Here is a 23,393-nt window from a genome sequence, read left to right on the forward strand (position 1 = left end):
TGACCACAAGGTGGCACTGCCCCAAAACTTTTTGAGTACCTTCGAAGCATGGTGCGGAAGACACATACCAAGTTTCGTAACGATAGACTAATGAGTTTGTAAAATATAGCATTTTAGCACATAATTCAAAATGGCCGACAGCCAAAATGGCCGATATGGTAAAATTGAATATCAGACGACTCGGCATGCCGTCCTGAATCTAATGAGACCACTTTTATGATTTTTGGACAAACAGTTCAGAAGTTATAAGCAAAAATTGCAATTTTTCGTATCTCCGGACCAGTAGGTGGCGCTGCGTTAAAACGCTGTATGTTGCCTCAAGTCATGCTTGTGATGACATGTACCAAGTTTGGTTTGAATACGATAAAGCGTTGCGGAGATATTGCCTTAAGAGTGTTTTTGCAACCGCTACGTAAAATTTGTTTGCGCGTTTATCGCAAATGATTTGACGAATCAACTTGATTTGCAAGATTTTTTGTCAACATGGTCTGAAGATGATCTGGTTCAATTTTCGTGCAAATCGGATGAACCGTCTAGGACGAGTTCGTAAAAGTAGGTTTTTCGGAAAATTCAAAATGGCGGGAAAATTATTATGACGGAAAATGACGTCATAGGGTGCAATGGAATTGTCTTGAGCCAAGGAATCAGAGGAAAAAATAATTTTGTTTCTAGCCCTTATGGTTCAAAAGTTATTAGCATAAACATGAGTCAAATTTTGGACTGATGATGGCGCTAGAGGGATTGAGTTTGAGACTCCAAATTTGCTACGGTGACAGTTCAGACTGTCCTCTATTAGTGTGCCAAATTTCACAACTTTTTACCATACGGTTCTATGGGCTGCCATAGACTTCGTGGCGGAAGAAGAAGAAGAAGAAGATGAAATATAGCTGCAAGCAGCAATACCGGGGCCAAGCGCAAAGAAGAAGACAAGACATGCCAAAATGGCTGGCAGTGTCAGATCAACTGGAGCAATGAGCAATTAATCACGTTTTAAGATGATTTTAAGCAAAAGGCTGAAAATGCATTGTAGTCTGAGAGTGTCAGACCAACTGCAACAATTAACAATTATACAGTTTAACAAGATTAGGCAAAATGGCTGAAATATCATATATTGAGTCACTGATAATGTAAGTTAATGGTTTATCACTTTTGACCAATACTTTGACCAGTTACGAAATGTTATGTGGTGTGGTCAGAATAAGGGAACAATGACACATGCAAAGTTTGATGCCAATATGTCAAAGCATTGCAGAGATACAGCCTCAAGAGTCATTTTGGCATCATGCCTCAAATTTGTCGTTGCGGTTTACAAAAACAGTTTCATCTATTGATGCAAAATCCCTAACTTTTTGTTGACACAGTCTGAAGATGATATGATTCAATTTTGGTGGAAATTGGACAAACGGTCTAGGATGAGTTTGAAAAAGTAGATTTTGATCAAATAAGAACATTGAGGACAGGATGTTTGACCAAATATGGCAAAATTAGTATCTATGTTCTCGGCATGAGCCAATAAATGTATTATGACCAGTTTCTTTAAACTAGGCTAATTTAATCAAATGTTATTAGCATGTTTGTAAATTTTGTTATAACCTCTGACCACAAGGTGGCACTGCCCCAAAACTTTTTGAGTACCTTCAAAGCATGGTGCGGAAGACATGATTTTTGGACAAACAGTTCAAAAGTTATAAGCAAAAATAGCCATTTTTTGTATCTCCGGACCAGTAGGTGGCGCTGCGCCGAAACGCTGCATGTTGCCTCAGGTCATGCTTGTGATGACATATACCAAGATTGGTTTGAATATGATAAAGCGTTGTGGAGATATAGGCTTATGAGTGTTTTTGCAACCGCTACGCAAAATTTGTGTGCGCGTTTATCAAAAACGATTTGACAAATCAACTTGATTTGCAAGATTTTTTGTCAGCATGGTCTGAAGATGATATGGTTCAATTTTCGTGCAAATCGGATGAACCGTCTAGGACGAGTTCGCAAAAGTAGGTTTTTTGGAAAATTAAAAATAGCGGGGAAATTATCATAACCGAAAATGACATCATAGGGTGCAATTGAATCGGCATGAGCCAATGACTCTATTATGACCAGTTTCATTATACTAGGCTAATTTAATCAAAAGTTATTAGCATTTTTGTCAAGTTTGTTATATCTTTTGACCACTAGGTGGCACTGCCCTAAAACTTTTTGAGTACCTTCAGGGCATAGCAAGGAAGTCACATACCGAGTTTAGTAACAATACACTAATGCATTTGTAAAATATAGCATTTTTGACAAAATTCAAAATGGCCGACAGCCAAAATGGCCGATATGGTAAAATTGAATATCAGACGACTCGGCATGCCGTCCTGAATGTAACGAGACCACTTTTATGATTTTTGGACAAACAGTTCAGAAGTTATAAGCAAAAACTGCAATTTTTCGTATCTCCGGACCAGTAGGTGGCGCTGCGCCGAAACGCTGCATGTTGCCTCAAGTCATGCTTGTGATGACATGTACCAAGTTTGGTTTGAATACGATAAAGCGTTGCGGAGATATTGCCTTAAGAGTGTTTTTGCAACCGCTACGTAAAATTTGTTTGCACGTTTATCGCAAATGATTTGACGAATCAACTTGATTTGCAAGATTTTTTGTCAGCATGGTCTGAAGATGATCTGGTTCAATTTTCGTGCAAATCGGATGAACCGTCTAGGACGAGTTCGTAAAAGTAGGTTTTTCGGAAAATTCAAAATGGCGGGAAAATTTTTATGACGGAAAATGACGTCATATGGTGCAATGGAATCGTCTTGAGCCAAGGAATCAGAGGAAAAAAGAATTTTGTTTCTAGCCCTTATGGTTCAAAAGTTATTAGCATAAACATGAGTCAAATTTTGGACTGATGGTGGCGCTAGAGGGATTGAGTTTGAGACTCCAAATTTGCTACGGTGACATTTCAGACTGTCCTCAATTAGTGTGCCAAATTTCACAACTTTTTACCATGCGGTTCTATGGGCTGCCATAGACTTCGTGGCGGAAGAAGAAGAAGAAGAAGAAGAAGAAGATGAAATATAGCTGCAAGCAGCAATACCGGGGCCAAGCGCAAAGAAGAAGACAAGACATGCCAAAATGGCTGGCAGTGTCAGATCAACTGGAGCAATGAGCAATTAATCACGTTTTAAGATGATTTTAAGCAAAAGGCTGAAAAATGCATTGTAGTCTGAGAGTGTCAGACCAACTGCAACAATGAACAATTATACAGTTTAAGAAGATTAGGCAAAATGGCTGAAATATCTAGGGCTGTAATCTCCCAGTCGATTAGTCGATTATTGGTCGATACGTTCTGGCTCGACCAAAATTTTGATTGGTCGATTTTTTGCAGCGTTCATTTCATTAGTTTTTGCCGCGTTCATTTCATCAGTTTTGCTGCGCCGCGTTCATTTGATCAGGTGGAAAGCACTAATTGCTAATGGGGGTGTTTTCAGATCACCCCTGTTTCACAGGTAACAGTCTGCCTTCAGAACACCCCCATTGTTTTCACTTCTTTTGGATTAGCCCAACCAACTGGCGAAGAGAAGTCTCTCGCCGGTCATTTGTTTTTCATTCCCCGCTGTCTATGGCTCAAACGCACGCCCATAGCAGTAAACTTGAGGAACGCCCATCAACATACACATGAGGGGAAGCGTCACAACACCACGCTTCAGTCGTGCCGCAAAAGTGGATATGTACTGTCCGTTTTGCCGCGTTCATTTCATCAGTTTTGCCGCGCCGCGTTCATTTCATCAGGTGGAATACAGCGTTTCGGCGCAGCGCCACCTACTGGTCCGGAGATACAAAAAATGGCTATTTTTGCTTATAACTTTTGAACTGTTTGTCCAAAAATCATGTCTTCCGCACCATGCTTTGAAGGTACTCAAAACGTTTTGGGGCAGTGCCACCTTGTGGTCAGAGAGTGGACGTGCCTTTTGTGTTTAAGAGTAAAAGCTTTAAGTTAACAGTCTATTCGTGTCTCAGCCACGAAGCTGAGCTCAGCTGAGCTCCTATGTTTGAGCTGCACAGAGCGGCTGAAATGATTCTGTCTGTCAGTTATTATAATACATATGACAAAAACAATTGTCTAAATTATGTTGCATATTCCTCAAAAGTTCTTGTGATGATATCTAGTTGACAATAGTACTATATTTTGGGAAATCATAGGCTATGATATTGTGCAGGTGCACTTGATGCACCGCTGTCAGAGCCGACAGACTCGTGTGTTAGACTCACTTCAGTCCAAAATAATCAGCTCAAAAACGATTTAATATACTGCAAATAGCCTACTAGTTTTTTATGTTTATTTATAATTCATTTATGCAGACAACAAGGCTACCAAGTACTGCGCACAGTGCGCAACTAATTAATTTAACTTTTTTTTTCCTAACGTCATTTTTAGTCGATTTTTAGTCGAAAATTTCAGGACTTCAGTCGACCAAGATTTTCTTTGGTTGATTACAGCCCTAGAAATATCATATATAGAGTCACTGATAATATAAGTTAATGGTTTATCACTTTTGACCAATAGGTGGCACAGTTACGAAATTGATATGGTGTGGTCAGAATAAGGGAACAATGACACATGCAAAGTTTGATGCCAATATGTCAAAGCATTGCAGAGATACAGCCTCGAGTCATTTTGGCATCATGGCTCAACTTCGTCGCTGCGGTTTACAAAAACAGTTTCATCTATTGATACAAAATCCCTAACTTTTTGTTGACACAGTCTGAAGATGATACGATTCGATTTTGGTGGAAATTGGACAAACGGTCAAGGATGAGTTTGAAAAAGTAGGTTTTGATCAAATAAGAACATTGAGGACAGGATGTTTCACCAAATATGGCAAAATTAGTATCTATATTCTTGGCATGAGCCAATGAATGTATTATGACCAGTTTCATTAAACTAGGCTAATTTAATCAAAAGTTATTAGCATGTTTGTAAATTTTGTTATAACCTCTGACCACAAGGTGGCACTGCCCCAAAACTTTTTGAGTACCTTCAAAGCATGGTGCGGAAGACCCACACCAAGTTTCATAACGATAGACTAATGCGTTTGTAAAATATAGTATTTTAGCACATAATTCAAAATGGCCGAGAGCCAAAATGGCCGATATGGTAAAATTGAATATCAGACAACTCTGAATACCGTCCTGAATCTAACGAGACAACTTTTATGATTTTTGGACAAACAGTTCAAAAGTTATAAGCAAAAATAGCCATTTTTTGTATCTCCGGACCAGTAGGTGGCGCTGCGCCGAAACGCTGCAAGTTGCCTCAAGTCATGCTTGTGATGACATGTACCAAGTTTGGATTGAACACGATAAAGCATTGTGGAGATATAGCCTTATGAGTGTTTTTGCAACCGCTACGTAAAATTTGTGTGCACGTTTATCAAAAACGATTTGACGAATCAACTTGATTTGCAAGATTTTTTGTCAGCATGGTCTGAAGATGATCTGGTTCAATTTTCGTGCAAATCGGACAAACCGTCTAGGACGAGTTTGCAAAAGTAGGTTTTTTGGAAAATTAAATATGGCGGGGAAATTATCATGACCGAAAATGACGTCATAGGGTGCAATTGAATCGGCATGAGCCAATGAATGTATTATGACCAGTTTCATTATACTAAGCTAATTAAATCAAAAGTTATTAGCATTTTTGTCAAGTTTGTTATAACTTTTGACCACAAGGTGGCACTGCCCCAAAACTTTTTGAGTACCTTCAGGGCATGGAGTGGAAGTCACATACCGAGTTTAGTAACAATACACTAATGCATTTGTAAAATATAGCATTTTAGCACATAATTCAAAATGGCCGACAGCCAAAATGGCCGATATGGTAAAATTGAATATCAGACGACTCGGCATGCCGTCCTGAATGTAACGAGACCACTTTTATGATTTTTGGACAAACGGTTCAAAAGTTATAAGCAAAAACAGCCATTTTTTGTATCTCCGGACCAGTAGGTGGCGCTGCGCCGAAACACTGCATGTTGCCTCAAGTCATGCTTGTGATGACATGTACCAAGTTTGGTTTGAATACGATAAAGCGTTGCGGAGATATTGCCTTAAGAGTGCTTTTGCAACCGCTACGTAAAATTTGTTTGCGCGTTTATCGCAAATGATTTGACAAATCAACTTGATTTGCAAGATTTTTTGTCAGCATGGTCTGAAGATGATCTGGTTCAATTTTCGTGCAAATCGGATGAACCGTCTAGGACGAGTTCGCAAAAGTAGGTTTTTCGGTTAATTAAAAATGGCGGGAAAATTATTATGACGGAAAATGACGTCATAGGGTGCAATCGAAATGGCTTGAGCCAAGGAATCAGAGGAAAAAAGAATTTCGTTTCTAGCCCTTATGGTTCAAAAGTTATTAGCATAAACATGAGTCTAATTTTGGACTGATGGTGGCGCTAGAGGGATTGAGTTAGAGACTCAAAATTTGCTATGGTGACATTTCAGACTGTCCTCTATTAGTGTGCCAAATTTCATAACTTTTTACCATACGGTTCTATGGGCTGCCATAGACTTCGTGGCGGAAGAAGAAGAAGATGAATAATAAATATAGCTGCAAGCAGCAATACCGGGGCCAAGCGCAAAGAAGAAGACAAGACATGCCAAAATGGCTGGCAGTGTCAGATCAACTGGAGCAATGAGCAATTAATCACGTTTTAAGATGATTTTAAGCAAAAGGCTGAAAATGCATTGTAGTCTGAGAGTGTCAGACCAACTGCAACAATTAACAATTATACAGTTTAAGAAGATTAGGCAAAATGGCTGAAATATCATATATTGAGTCACTGATAATGTAAGTTAATGGTTTATCACTTTTGACCAATAGGTGGCACAGTTACGAAATTGATGTGGTGTGGTCAGAATAAGGGAACAATGACACATGCAAAGTTTGATGCCAAAATGTCAAAGCATTGCAGAGATACAGCCTCAAGAGTAATTTTGGCATAATGGCTCAACTTCGTCACTGCGGTTTACAAAAACGGTTTCATCTATTGATGCAAAATCCCTAACTTTTTGTTGACACAGTCTGAAGATGATACGATTCGATTTTGGTGGAAATTGGACAATCGGTCTAGGATGAGTTTGAAAAAGTAGGTTTTGATCAAATAAGAACATTGAGGACAGGATGTTTGACCAAATATGGAAAAATTAGTATCTCTGTTCTCGGCATGAGCCAATGACTGTATTATGACCAGTATCATTAAACTAGGCTAATTTAATCAAAAGTTATTAGCATGTTTGTAAATTTTGTTATAACCTCTGACCACAAGGTGGCACTGCCCCAAAACGTTTTGAGTACCTTCAAAGCATGGTGCGGAAGACATGATTTTTGGACAAACAGTTCAAAAGTTATAAGCAAAAATAGCCATTTTTTGTATCTCTGGACCAGTAGGTGGCGCTGCGCCGAAACGCTGCATGTTGCTTCAGGTCATGCTTGTGATGACATATACCAAGATTGGTTTGAATACGATAAAGCGTTGTGGAGATATAGGCTTATGAGTGTTTTTGCAACCGCTACGCAAAATTTGTGTGCGCGTTTATCGAAAACGATTTGACAAATCAACTTGATTTGCAAGATTTTTTGTCAGCATGGTCTGAAGATGATCTGGTTCAATTTTCGTGCAAATCGGACAAACCGTCTAGGACGAGTTCGTAAAAGTAGGTTTTTTGGAAAATTAAAAATGGCGGGGAAATTATCATGACCGAAAATGACATCATAGGTTGCAATTGAATCGGCATGAGCAAATGACTCTATTATGACCAGTTTCAATATACTAGGCTAATTTAATCAAAAGTTATTAGCATTTTTGTCAAGTTTGTTATATCTTTTGACCACAAGGTGGCACTGCCCTAAAACTTTTTGAGTACCTTCAGGGCATAGCAAGGAAGTCACATACCGAGTTTAGTAACAATATACTAATGCATTTGTAAAATATAGCATTTTTTGACAAAATTCAAAATGGCCGACAGCCAAAATGGCCGATATGGTAAAATTGAATATCAGACGACTCGGCATGCCGTCCTGAATGTAACGAGACCACTTTTATGATTTTTGGACAAACAGTTCAGAAGTTATAAGCAAAAATAGCAATTTTTCGTATCTCCGGACCAGTAGGTGGTGCTGCGCCGAAACGCTGTATGTTGCCTCAAGTCATGCTTGTGATGACATGTACCAAGTTTGGTTTGAATACGATAAAGCGTTGCGGAGATATTGCCTTAAGAGTGTTTTTGCAACCGCTACGTAAAATTTGTTTGCGCGTTTATCGCAAATGATTTGACGAATCAACTTGATTTGCAAGATTTTTTGTTAGCATGGTCTGAAGATGATCTGGTTCAATTTTCGTGCAAATCGAATGAACCGTCTAGGACGAGTTCGTAAAAGTAGGTTTTTCGGAAAATTAAAAATGGCGGGAAAATTTTTATGACGGAAAATGACGTCATAGGGTGCAATCGAATCGTCTTGAGCCAAGGAATCAGAGGAAAAAAGAATTTTGTTTCTAGCCCTTATGGTTAAAAAGTTATTAGCATAAACATGAGTCAAATTTTGGACTGATGGTGGCGCTAGAGGGATTGAGTTTGAGACTCCAAATTTGCTACGGTGACATGTCAGACTGTCCTCTATTAGTGTGCCAAATTTCACAACTTTTTACCATACGGTTCTATGGGCTGCCATAGACTTCGTGGCGGAAGAAGAAGAAGAAGAAGAAGATGAAATATAGCTGCAAGCAGCAATACCGGGGCCAAGCGCAAAGAAGAAGACAAGACATGCCAAAATGGCTGGCAGTGTCAGATCAACTGGAGCAATGAGCAATTAATCACGTTTTAAGATGATTTTAGGCAAAAGGCTGAAAAATGCATTGTAGTCTGAGAGTGTCAGACCAACTGCAACAATTAACAATTATACAGTTTAAGAAGATTAGGCAAAATGGCTGAAATATCATTTATAGAGTCACTGATAATATAAGTTAATGGTTTATCACTTTTGACCAATAGGTGGCACAGTTACGAAATTGATGTGGTGTAGTCAGAATAAGGGAACAATGACACATGCAAAGTTTGATGCCAATATGTCAAAGCATTGCAGAGATACAGCCTCAAGAGTCATTTTGGTATCATGGCTCAACTTCGTCACTGCGGTTTACAAAAACGGTTTCATCTATTGATGCAAAATCCCTAACTTTTTGTTGACATAGTCTGAAGATGATACGATTCGATTTTGGTGGAAATTGGATAAACGGTCTAGGATGAGTTTGAAAAAGTAGGTTTTGATCAAATAAGAACATTGAGGACAGGATGTTTGACCAAATATGGCAAAATTAGTATCTATGTTCTCGGCATGAGCCAATAAATGTATTATGACCAGTTTCATTAAACTAGGCTAATTTAATCAAAAGTTATTAGCATGTTTGTAAATTTTGTTATAACCTCTGACCACAAGGTGGCACTGCCCCAAAACTTTTTGAGTACCTTCAAAGCATGGTGCGGAAGACCCATACCAAGTTTCGTAACGATTGACTAATGCGTTTGTAAAATATAGTATTTTAGCACATAATTCAAAATGGCCGAGAGCCAAAATGGCCGATATGGTAAAATTGAATATCAGACAACTCTGAATACCGTCCTGAATCTAACGAGACAACTTTTATGATTTTTGGACAAACAGTTCAAAAGTTATAAGCAAAAATAGCCATTTTTTGTATCTCCGGACCAGTAGGTGGCGCTGCGCAGAAACGCTGCAAGTTGCCTCAAGTCATGCTTGTGATGACATGTACCAAGTTTGGATTGAACACGATAAAGCATTGTGGAGATATAGCCTTATGAGTGTTTTTGCAACCGCTACGTAAAATTTGTGTGCACGTTTATCAAAAACGATTTGACGAATCAACTTGATTTGCAAGATTTTTTGTCAGCATGGTCTGAAGATGATCTGGTTCAATTTTCGTGCAAATCGGACAAACCGTCTAGGACGAGTTCGCAAAAGTAGGTTTTTTGGAAAATTAAATATGGCGGGGAAATTATCATGACCGAAAATGACGTCATAGGATGCAATTGAATCGGCATGAGCCAATGAATGTATTATGACCAGTTTCATTATACCAAGCTAATTAAATCAAAAGTTATTAGCATTTTTGTCAAGTTTGTTATAACTTTTGACCACAAGGTGGCACTGCCCCAAAACTTTTTGAGTACCTTCAGGGCATGGAGTGGAAGTCACATACCGAGTTTAGTAACAATACACTAATGCATTTGTAAAATATAGCATTTTAGCACATAATTCAAAATGGCCGACAGCCAAAATGGCTGATATGGTAAAATTGAATATCAGAGGACTTGGCATGCCGTCCTGAATCTAACGAGACCACTTTTATGATTTTTGGACAAACGGTTCAAAAGTTATAAGCAAAAACAGCCATTTTTTGTATCTCCGGACCAGCAGGTGGCGCTACGCCGAGACACTGCATGTTGCCTCAAGTCATGCTTGTGATGATATGTACCAAGTTTGGTTTGAATACGATAAAGCGTTGCGGAGATATTGCCTTAAGAGTGCTTTTGCAACCGCTACGTAAAATTTGTTTGCGCGTTTATCGCAAATGATTTGACGAATCAACTTGATTTGCAAGATTTTTTGTCAGCATGGTCTGAAGATGATCTGGTTCAATTTTCGTGCAAATCGGATGAACCGTCTAGGACGAGTTCGCAAAAGTAGGTTTTTCGGTTAATTAAAAATGGCGGGAAAATTATTATGACGGAAAATGACGTCATAGGGTGCAATCGAATTGTCTTGAGCCAAGGAATCAGAGGGAAAAAGAATTTCGTTTCTAGCCCTTATGGTTCAAAAGTTATTAGCATAAACATGAGTCTAATTTTGGACTGATGGTGGCGCTAGAGGGATTGAGTTAGAGACTCAAAATTTGCTATGGTGACATTTCAGACTGTCCTCTATTAGTGTGCCAAATTTCATAACTTTTTACCATACGGTTCTATGGGCTGCCATAGACTTCGTGGCGGAAGAAGAAGAAGATGAATAATAATAATAATAGGAACGGGAACGGTTTCAATAGGTGCCTTCGCACCTTCGGTGCTTGGCCCCTAATAATAATAATAAGAACGGGAACGGTTTCAATAGGTGCCTTCGCACCTTCGGTGCTTGGCCCCTAATAATAAGAACGGGAACGGTTTCAATAGGTGCCTTCGCACCTTCGGTGCTTGGCCCCTAATAATAATAGGAACGGTTTCAATAGGTGCCTTCGCACCTTCGGTGCTTGGCCCCTAATAATAATAATAAGAACGGGAACGGTTTCAAAAGGTGCCTTCGCACCTTCGGTGCTTGGCCCCTAATAATAATAGGAACGGGAACGGTTTCAATAGGTGCCTTCGCACCTTCGGTGCTTGGCCCCTAATTATTATTACTGATAATGTTACTGTGTGTACACACACACACACACACATCTGTGCAACTGTCGTTGTACTGTTGCATTATCTCGTCCCATCTCACCAACAGATTAATACTCGCACATCCAATCGTAGTCAGAGAAGGGCCTCATCTTCTTTCCGATCGCATGAACGCAGTCACATCGTCTCAAACTGTCCAATCAATCACTCGATTCTCATTGGCTACCTCCAATGTGCCAGGTAGATTGACAGGGTTACCCGCCAATTGCAAAATTCACCCGCATTTGGCGTGCAGTCGGGTGTTAATTTCAGGACCTGTTTGTATGTATTCAAAATAAAATATATGACAGTACTTAATGTCAGCTTGCTTTTTTTGCTCAAGATAAGGATTAATTAAGTCCACATGACATGCAAACAAGAAACTCTGCTTAAAGGTGCACTATGTAAAATTTTTTCAGTAAATATATTTTGTTCAGTTGAGTACTTAAAATATCCCAAATGTTCCCAACTATTTGTAAATGGTGTGAGGGCGTGGCCTGTCGATGACAGTTTGCGGTTTGCGGTTTTATTCTGCAGAAGCGCTTTACGCGCATCACACTCGACTGTTATTTGACATCACCCCAAGTTACCGTAACCGATATATGCCATGCATAATAGCACAATTTATTGACCCGCGTTCTGTTTTCTATTTTGTCTGTGCATGTTTGTGATGATGTAAGATGAACACAAATGCACCAGATTTTCAACACAATCAAGTTGAGTGAACCCAGACCAACAGTGCGGAGGCGCCGGGAAGAATCCCGTTCAGACCACGGTCCGTATAAAACACCCTGAGAGATGATCGACAGCTGTTATTGTGCGTTCACAACGGACGCGAATGACGCGAAGTTGGACGCTTGAACATTTTGAGTTTACTCGCTTCATTGGCGCGTGACATTTACTTCACAAGAGACGTGAACTCGCGTCATGGGCGGGGCTTCTGCCAGCGGCTCGTCTCGTTGAGAAATGGCTGACATGGGCTGTGTATAAAAAAGTATAAATGTAAACAAGCCCTTGACAAAATGTAAAACTAAAAGAGTAAAAATGTAAAAAGGTACAAATTTGTAAACCAACATAAAAAAAGAGAATATCAGCAAATACTTTTTATATAGAATAGTGTTGTCACATTACCAAAATTATGACTTTGATACGATACCAGACTAAAATACCTCAATACCGATACTGAATCCATACCATGGCAAACAACTGTAAAATTAATTGAATAATATGACAGAACTTACTATTCATCGTTTTAGCATTGTTTTAGGGTTAAAAAAAACCCTAAAAACTCACTTGTCCGGCATGTTCCTGCCCTGCTTCTCACAGAATATGAGGTCCGGCCCTTTAAGAGCTGCATGGACCAAAGTCATTGTAACACCTGATTTCTCGTTCAACTCTGTATACGTTCACTAAAGACATATCTGACTGCGTTTACCCGAATACTCGCCAGGACGTGCGTTTTTACATATTTTTTACCATTCAAACCCAATAATCTGCGAAACTGGCGTCGCAATCTGTCTGAGACTATCTGTCTATCTGTCAGCTGCGCACGCTTCAGGTCAGAGTCCGGCGAACTCGCCTCATGGGCGGGGCTTCTGTCAGCGGCTCGTCTCGTTGAGAAATGGCTGACATGGGTTGTGTTTACACGTCTTTTTTGTTAAAATACTACTGTTAATGTGTGACAAAACTAGGGCTGCCACTAACGACTATTTTTATATCGATTAATCTATCGACTAATTTATCACAATTTTCAACAATTTTACTTAAAAACATTTCATTTAACTTGCGCCATTGGCCTTCAGTAGTGTACAATAAAAAAAAGTATAAATGTAAACAAGCCCTTGACAAAATGTACAACCCCAAATCAGAAAAAGTTGGGACAGTATGGAAAACGCAAAAAAAGAAAAAAAAAATTAAATTTCCTTTGACATGTATTTAATTGCAGACAATATGAACAAAAAATATTTCATGTTTTGTCTGGTCAACTTCATGTCATTTGTAAATATGCATCCTTTCCTATCATTCAGACCTGCAACACATTTCAAAAAAAGTTGGGACAGTAAAGCATTTACCACTTTGTAATGTTGCCATTCCTTTTCACAACACTTAAAAAGACGTTTAGGGACTGAAGACACCAAGTGATGAAGTGTTTCAGGTGTAATTTTGTCCCATTCTTCCTGCAAACCAGTCTTAAGGTGGGCAACAGTACGGGGTCTTCGTTGTCGCATTTTGCGCTTCAAAACTCTATTGGAGACAGGTCGGGACTGCAGGCAGGCCAGTCAAGTACCCGTACCCTCTTCCTCCGCAGCCAGGACTTTGTAATGTGTGCAGAATGTGGTTTTGCATTGTCTTGTTGAAATATGCATGGACGTCCCTGGAAAAGATGTCTTCTTGAAGGCAGCATATTATGCTCCAAAATCTCTATGTACTTTTCAGCATTAATGGTGCCTTCACAGAAGTGCAAGTTACCTTTGCCAAGGGCACTGACACAACCCCATACCATGACAGACCCTGGCTTTTGGACTTGTTGCTGGTAACAGTCTGGATGATCCTTTTCTTCTTTGGTCCGGACAATGCACACGGCGTCCATTCCTCCCAAAAAATACCCCAAATACTGATTCATCTGACCACAGTACACGTTTCCACTGTGTGATGGTCCATCCCAGATGCCTCCGAGCCCAGAGAAGTCGACGGCGCTTCTGGACACTGTTAACATAGGGCTTCCTTTTGGGACACTGTTAACATAGGGCTTCCTTTTGGCACAGTACAGTTTTAACTGGCATTTGTGGATGTAACTACGTATTGTGGTACTTGACAAAGGTTTGCCAAAGTAGTCCTGAGCCCATGTGGTGATATCGCTTATAGATGAATGACGATTCTTGATGCAGTGCCGCCTGAGGGATCGGAGATCACGGTTGTTCAGCTTAGGCTTGCGCCCTTGTCCTTTAGGCACTGAAATTCCTCCAGATTCCTTGAATATTTTAATTATGTTATGCACTGTTGAATGTGAAATATCCAAATCTCTTCCTATCTTTCTTTGAGGAACATTGTTTTTAAACATTTCAATAATTTTCTCACGTATTTGTTGGCAAACTGGTGATCCTCGGCCCATCTTTGCTCCTAAAGGATTAGACCTTTCTTGGATGCTGCTTTTGTACCAAATCATAATTACAATCACCTGTTGACATCACCAGTTTCAAATCACATCATTATTTAACCATTTTACCTCATTACTAGCCCTAAATTGCTCCTGTCCCAACTTTTTTTGAAATGTGTTGCAGGTCTGAATGACAGGAAAGGATGCATATTTACAAATGACATGAAGTTGACCAGACAAAACATGAAATATTTTGTGTTCATATTGTCTGCAATGAAATACACGTCAAAGAAAATGTAGAAATCACTTCTTTTTTTCTTTTTTTTGTTTTCCATACTGTCCCAACTTTTTCTGATTTGGGGTTGTAAAACTAAAAGAGTAAAAATGTAAAAAAGGTACAAATTTGTAAACCAACATAAAAAAAGAGAATATCAGCAAATACTTTTTATACAGAATAGTGTTGTCACATTTACATACATTTCCATTTAGTCATTTAGCAGACGCTTTTATCCAAAGCGACTTACAAATGAGCGCAACAGAAGTGCTGTAACAAGTCTCAGTTAATCTAGCACAGAACACACGACAGACTTATTTTTTATTTATTTATTTAATTAATTAGACAGACAGAAAATGAATAGAATGATAAATGCTATTTTTGATTGGTCAGGTGGTGCTGGAAGAGATGCGTCTTTAGATGTTTTTGAAAATGGCTACCAATTGTAAATGGCTACGAACTCGCGTCATGGGCGGGGCTTCTGCCAGCAGCTCGTCTCGTTGAGAAATGGCTGACATGGGCAGTGTTTACACGTCTTTTTTGTTCAAATTCTACTGTTAATCTGTGACATAACGTAGTTTTAAGACTTTTTCAGTCGATAATGTAGTAGTTTAAAGCTCAGATCTGTGGTTTATTTATAAAGAGAGCGCCTATTTGAACATTTTATCTGCCGTTTTCGGAGTTGTGAGGCGATCAGCGGCGCTCTGCGCTCATTAACCCGGCGAGAGCAGCCTTTCCTCAGCCAGTCCTTCTGCCGCTGGCTCTGATGTCTCTGTGGCGTCTCCAGCTATAGTTCGTCTTGTGTTTATGCAACGGCCGATCTTTGCTCTCATGGATCTATAATTTGTTCCCTGGCGAATCGTTTAGGCTGAGGGCAAAGTGAAGTTTCATTACTTTATATTTTTAGGTTATTTAAAGGAACACTCCACTTTTTTTGAAAATAGTTCCCCCCCCCTCATTTTACAAGTCCCCTAGAGTTAAATAGTTGAGTTTTACCGTTTTTGAATCCATTCAGACGATCTTTGTATCTGGCGGTAGCACTTTTAGCATTAGCTTAGCATACATCATTGATTCCGATCAGTCCATTAGCATCTCATTCAAAAAATGACCAAAGACACTTTCAATATTTTTCCTATTTAAAACTTGACTCTTCTACAGTTACATCGTGTGCTAAGACAAACTGAAAATGAAAAGTTGCGATTTTCTACACCTATATGGCTAGGAACTACTTTCTGATTCCTGCGTAATAGTCGCGGATCTTCGCGGCCGTACCATGGCAATGATATTACAGCGTCTGAAAGTAGCCCAGCTAGGTAACTTTCAATGTGACCGGCTCCAAGTTCGTGTAGTTGCAGAGAAAGTTTCAGGCTTGCAGCCGACAAATTGTGTTGTGGATTTAGCTGTGATTAGCCATGGTTCTGTGTGTTGTGGATTTAGCTGTGATTAGCCATGGTTCTGTGTGTTGTAAAGGGCTGAGATAGTAAGTCGAAGGTGTAACTACCACCATGTTTCACAGAATACCAACCAATCATTGCGCCGCTGCAGCCGTGGTACGGCCGCGAAGATCCGACACTATTACGCAGGAATGAGAAAGTAGTTCCTAGCCATATAGGTGTAGAAAATCACAACTTTTCATTTTCAGTTTGTCTTAGCACACGATGTAACTGTAGAAGAGTCAAGTTTTAAATAGGAAAAATATTGAAAGTGTCTTTGGTCATTTTTTGAATGAGATGCTAATGGACTGATCGGAATCAATGATGTATGCTAAGCTATGCTAAAAGTGCTACCGCCAGATACAAAGATCGGCTGAATGGATTCAAAAATGGTAAAACTCAACTATTTAACTCTAGGGGACTTGTAAAATGAGCCTATTTTCAAAAAAAGTGGAGTGTTCCTTTAACTTTACGTTACCGTTGTAGCCGACTAGCACTGACTTTGAATTTTTGACTGAATTGTTTGCTTTATTTCATGTGTAGCTTATTATACCTTTTACTTATACTTTTGTATTATTGATCAAATTTAAACTTGCATTTAACAAAGAGAGACTGGGTTGTGTTTCTTTTAATGTCATTTAATGTTATCACAGTGATAATCATATTGTCTGAACCAGATATTAATATACAGATTTTCTCCTCATTGTTGTCACTACTAGAGCAAGCTCCTGATTGGTTAACGCAGCATTGACTTAACATGTAAATCACTTGCGCCAAACGCTTCATTCTCATCTGGTGTGAACGCATCACCACCACATCAGAAAAACACGGATTTTATTTATTTTGTTGACGATAATCGCACAACCTATTCGAAGTTCTAGAAGTAAAATCAACTAATCGAATATTAGAAAATTGTGACTCATCCCTAATCAGCAATGCTTTTTTAATCCCTTGTTTCTTCTTTTTTGATCCAGAGATTCTGTTGGTGTTGGTTGAGCGGCACTCACCTTCGGGGCGCAGTCCATGTGCATGCTGGGAACCGGAAGAGTTGTGATGTACATGGTCACCATACGGTACAGATACAACATTCCCTGCAGGAAGAAAAACCTCCGGCCAACGATGGCTCTGTCAACACAACAGGACAAGCAGGAATCATTCTGTGAACCCATTGAGAGCTACAGGCTTGGCAATCGATGGTTGAAGCCATCCGTTCACACCACATCAAATTTTTAAAATAATCATGTTCAACAGCTTCATTTGTAGCAAAATACTTACCCATGATGCTGTACAGTAAATCCCACCAATCAGAGAGTGGCGGCGAGAAAATTGTGCCAAAAGAGCTCTTTAGCTCCGCCCACTCCCACGTAATGGATCTCTATACGCTCATTAAAGCCATAGCTGATTGGTTTGGTTCATGTAACTCTTTAAAGTCACCATGAAATCAAGTTCTTATGTTAATCTCACTGTTATCTATAAGCTAGTGCGCTCCAAAACAATGACAACACGCACAATTAGAAGATAAAAGCATTCACAACATAAGCTACAGTCTCAACAGTCTCTTTTTCTGCACTTCTCATCAGATTTTCTGTCCAATCAAATGCTCTCTAGAATCTGAAGCCCTGCCCCCTACACTTTAAATAGCTGGGAACGATCAGACAGTGCACTATATAGGGGATAGGGAACGATCAGACAGTGCACTATATAGGGGATAGTGAACAATCAGACAGTGCACTATATAGGGGATAGGGAACGATCAGACAGTGCTCTATATAGGGGATAGGGAACGATCAGACAGTGCACTATATAGGGGATAGGGAACGATCAGACAGTGCACTATATAGGGGATAGTGAACAATCAGACAGTGCACTATATAGGGGATAGGGAACGATCAGACAGTGCACTATATAGGGGATAGTGAACAATCAGACAGTGCTCTAAATAGAGGATAGAGAACGATCAGACAGTGCACTATATAGGGGATAGAGAACAATCAGACAGTGCACTATATAGGGGATAGGGAACGATCAGACAGTGCTCTATATAGAGGATAGGGAACAATCAGACAGTGCACTATATAGGGGATAGGGAACGATCAGACAGTGCTCTATATAGGGGATAGGGAATGATCAGACAGTGCTCTATATAGGGGATAGGGAACGATCAGACAGTGCTCTATATAGGGGATAGGGAATGATCAGACAGTGCTCTATATAGGGGATAGAGAACGATCAGACAGTGCACTATATAGGGGATAGGGACATTCAGACAGTGCACTATATAGGGGATAGAGAACGATCAGACAGTGCACTATATAAGGGATAGAGAACGATCAGACAGTGCTCTATTTAGGGGATAGGGAATGATCAGACAGTGCTCTATATAGGGGATAGGGAATGATCAGACAGTGCTCTATTTAGGGGATAGGGAATGATCAGACAGTGCTCTATATAGGGGATAGGGAATGATCAGACAGTGCTCTATTTAGGGGATAGGGAACGATCAGACAGTGCCCTATATAGAGGATAGGGAACGATCAGACAGTGCTCTATATAGGGGATAGGGAACGATCAGACAGTGCTCTATATAGGGGATAGGGAACGATCAGACAGTGCCCTATATAGGGGATAGGGAACGATCAGACAGTGCTCTATATAGGGGATAGGGAATGATCAGACAGTGCTCTATTTAGGGGATAGGGAACGATCAGACAGTGCCCTATATAGAGGATAGGGAACGATCAGACAGTGCACTATATAGGGGATAGGGAACGATCAGACAGTGCACTATTTAGGGGAGAAGGAACGATCAGACAGTGCACTATATAGGGGATAGGGAACAATAAGACAGTGCACTATATAGGGGACAGGGAACGATCAGACAGTGCACTATATAGGGGATAGGGAACGATCAGACAGTGCACTATATAGAGGATAGGGAACAATCAGACAGTGCACTATAGGGGATAGGGAACGACCAGACAGTGCACTATATAGGGGAGAAGGAACGATCAGACAGTGCACTATATAGGGGACAGGGAACAATCAGACAGTGCACTATATAGGGGACAGGGAACAATCAGACAGTGCTCTATATAGGGGAGAAGGAACGATCAGACAGTGCACTATATAGGGGACAGGGAACAATCAGACAGTGCACTATATAGGGGACAGGGAACAATCAGACAGTGCACTATATAGGGGACAGGGAACAATCAGACAGTGCTCTATATAGGGGAGAAGGAACGATCAGACAGTGCACTATATAGGGGACAGGGAACGATCAGACAGTGCTCTATATAGTGGATAGGGAACGATCAGACAGTGCACTATATAGGGGACAGGGAACAATCAGACAGTGCACTATATAGGGGATGGGGAACGATCAGACAGTGCTCTATATAGGGGATAGGGAACGATCATACAGTGCTCTATATAGGGGATAGGAAACAATCAGGCAGTGCTCTATATAGGGGATAGAGAACGATCAGACAGTGCACTATATAGGGGATAGCGAACGATCAGACAGTGCACTATATAGGGGATAGGGAACGATCAAACAGTGCACTATATAGGGGATAGGGAACAATCAGACAGTGCTTTATATAGGGGATAGGGAACAATCAGACAGTGCACTATATAGGGGATAGGGAACAATCAGACAGTGCACTATATAGGGGATAGGGAACAATCAGGCAGTGCTCTATATAGGGGATAGAGAACGATCAGACAGTGCACTATATAGGGGATAGGGAATGATCAGACAGTGCACTATATAGGGGATAGAGAACGATCAGACAGTGCACTATATAGGGGATAGGGAATGATCAGACAGTGCACTATATAGGGGATAGGGAATGATCAGATAGTGCACTATATAGGGGATAGGGAATGATCAGACAGTGCACTATATAGGGGATAGGGAATGATCAGACAGTGCACTATATAGGGGATAGGGAATGATCAGACAGTGCTCTATATAGGGGATAGAGAACGATCAGACAGTGCTCTATATAGGGGATAGGGAACAATCAGACAGTGCTCTATATAGGGGACAGAGAACGATCAGACAGTGCTCTATATAGGGGATAGGGAACAATCAGACAGTGCTCTATATAGGGGACAGAGAATGATCAGACAGTGCTCTATATAGGGGATAGGGAACAATCAGGCAGTGCTCTATATAGGGGATAGAGAACGATCAGACAGTGCTCTATATAGGGGATAGAGAACGATCAGACAGTGCTCTATATAGGGGATAGGGAACGATCAGACAGTGCACTATATAGGGGATAGGGAACAATCAAACAGTGCACTATATAGGGTATAGGGAACAATCAGACAGTGCTCTATATAGGGGATAGGGAACAATCAGACAGTGCACTATATAGGGGATAGGGAACAATCAGTCAGTGCACTATATAGGGGATGGAGAATGATCAGACAGTGCACTATATAGGGGATAGGGATCGATCAGACAGTGCACTATATAGGGGATAGGGAACGATCAGACAGTGCACTATATAGGGGATAGAGAACGATCAGACAGTGCTCTATACAGGGGATAGGGAACGATCAGACAGTGCACTATATAGGGGATAGGGAACGATCAGACAGTGCACTATATAGGGGATAGGGATTGATCAGACAGTGCACTATATAGGGGATAGGGAACGATCAGACAGTGCTCTATACAGGGGATAGGGAACGATCAGACAGTGCACTATATAGGGGATAGGGAACGATCAGACAGTGCACTATATAGGGGATAGGGAACGATCAGACAGTGCACTTTATAGGGGATAGGGATTGATCAGACAGTGCACTATATAGGGGATAGGGAACGATCAGACAGGGCACTATATAGGAGATAGGGAACGATCAGACAGGGCACTATATAGGGGATAGAGAACGATCAGACAGTGCTCTATATAGGGGATAGGGAACGATCAGACAGTGCTCTATATAGGGGATAGGGAACGATCAGACAGTGCACTATATAGGGGATAGAGAACGATCAGACAGTGCTCTATACAGGGGATAGGGAACGATCAGACAGTGCACTATATAGGGGATAGAGAACGATCAGACAGTGCTCTATACAGGGGATAGGGAACGATCAGACAGTGCACTATATATTACTTACTATATATGAACCGCCGCAGATCTGAATTTATTCAGACAAAATGCTCACCTGTGCTTGAGGAAGAGCCATTGGATGAACCACAGAGCCACCAGAATCATTCCATTCACCTCGGTGACGGAAAATGCCCACTCGGCACGCGGCACGTAATCAAAGAACTTGTCCGGTAACGGCGGGCTGATGGACTTATCCGGGACTCTCTCGTGGATGACGGTGATCATGACTGTCGTAAGGATGAGGTTAAAAGCGGCCCAGACGAAGGCGATTCCCGTCTTCCACCATTCCGACGGCAGCCGAGAGACGCTGGAATTTGGGATAGTGATGCGGATGTAATCCTGGTTTTTCCGCAAGGCTTTACGGAAACCCCGCGCCAAGCGCGTCGGCTTGCTGTTGTTTGGCTTGTCGGAAACCTGACCCTGACTACTGGGCGTGTCCGGAGAGGGGCGTGTCCTTCCGGTTTGGGGGCGTGTCCTATCCTCTACCATCACATGGGAGTCGCCACTGTCTCTGTCATCTTGTTCGTCCAGGAGTTGAGATGCTGCCATCGCTTATACACTAAAACACACAAACAGAGAGGAATACCATTAAATATCGAACTGTTTCGAAACCTGTAACACAACAGCGCCACCTTGAGGCTTTGAAACGTGAATCGCTCACATTTATTCAATGAAATCATAGCCTTTTGAAGTTTAATAAATCACATTAGACAGTATCAACATTTATGTTTTTCCATCCCCAAAATATAAGACGCCTTAAAATAATCATCAAGACGTTTGTTATACCATTTAAGACTTATGATCCTACATTTAAGAAAACTGATCCGCAGGGATTTTTTTTTATTCGCACACGTGCTCTAAAATACCCTGTACAGTTCATTATAAAGTCTCTACCCCCTATTTTTTAAGCGTAAAGTTGGCCGTCGCCATCTTGTCAGCGAATCACTCCCGGATAACCATAAATGGGCAAAGAGGCGGGACGTGGGCGGAGCTGAGGTGATGACTAAGACTGCAGACAAACGGCAATCCACCTGTCACTCAAGTGGCCACGCCCTTAATTATGCAGAACTTTAAGGCGTTATATAATGTAAACGGATGAGTAATTAAAAACATTCCCCCCCTCACAGTCGTCATGAAGGACAAAATTAGCCGTACAGACCAAAACCACAATTTGTACCAGACTGTAAACATGTGTTCTTCTGCTGTAAAGTTGGCCATTTTAACATGAGGGAGATACAGATTTGACTCCCTTCTGGAGTGTCTCTAGTGGCCAGTCCATGAACTGCAGTTTAAGTCACTTCCGTGTTGGCTTCAAGAGAGATTAGCGCTTGGTTTAGACATAGGTCGGATGTCCAGATCGTATATGTATCTGATTTAAAACCACCTTTGCAAGTGGCTCAGATCGTGTTTCAATGGAAAGAAATCGGATATTGTGCGGTTTTGAGTTTACACGTGTATTTACACTGTCGGTGGACAGGGGTCAGAATGGGCACCCTGACTGGTCTGGCCGCCCATGACCCTGTGGCCGGTTCTCCACTTTTGATAGAGACTGACCACTGCAGACCGGGAACACCCCACAAGAGCTGCAGTTTTGGAGATGCTCTGACCCAACACAATCTGGCCCTTGTCAAACTCACTCAAATCCTCACGCTTGCCCATTTTTCCTGCTTCTAACACATCAACTCTGAGGACAAAATGTTCACTTGCTGCCGAATATATCCCACCCACTAACAGAGCTCAGTGTTATTCACTTCACACGGTCATAATGTTATGCCTGATCAGTGTATGTGAAATATATACATGAACCAAACACGGTTTTCCATGCATATTGTTATTATATCCCTCTATAGAAGCTGTAAGTGGGTGTGGTAGAGTTAGCTCACTCCTCAAATGTTTGGGCGTTTCGTGTGAGTGAGTTTGTGTGTGTGTGTGTGTGTGTGTGTGTGTGTGTGTGTGTGTGTGTGTGTGTGTGTGTGTGTGTGTT

General features: G+C 40.9%; 1 protein-coding gene across 1 annotated transcript in view; it reads right to left on the reverse strand.

Moving 5' to 3' along the window:
• sgms2b (sphingomyelin synthase 2b) overlaps window positions 1-23,393 on the reverse strand; it is a 50,702-nt gene that overhangs the window by 23,299 nt on the left and 4,010 nt on the right. Inside the window, exons 2-3 of the mRNA XM_079803027.1 lie at window positions 21,465-21,968; window positions 17,281-17,398 (exon numbers count right to left, since the gene is read on the reverse strand). Coding sequence (XP_079659153.1) covers window positions 17,281-17,398; window positions 21,465-21,958 — 612 coding nt within the window. The 5' untranslated portion in view covers window positions 21,959-21,968. The remainder of the gene's footprint in view (window positions 1-17,280; window positions 17,399-21,464; window positions 21,969-23,393) is intronic.

Source organism: Gobio gobio (assembly GCF_949357685.1).
Source record: "Gobio gobio genome assembly, chromosome: 21".
NCBI classification, from domain to species: domain Eukaryota; kingdom Metazoa; phylum Chordata; class Actinopteri; order Cypriniformes; family Gobionidae; genus Gobio; species Gobio gobio.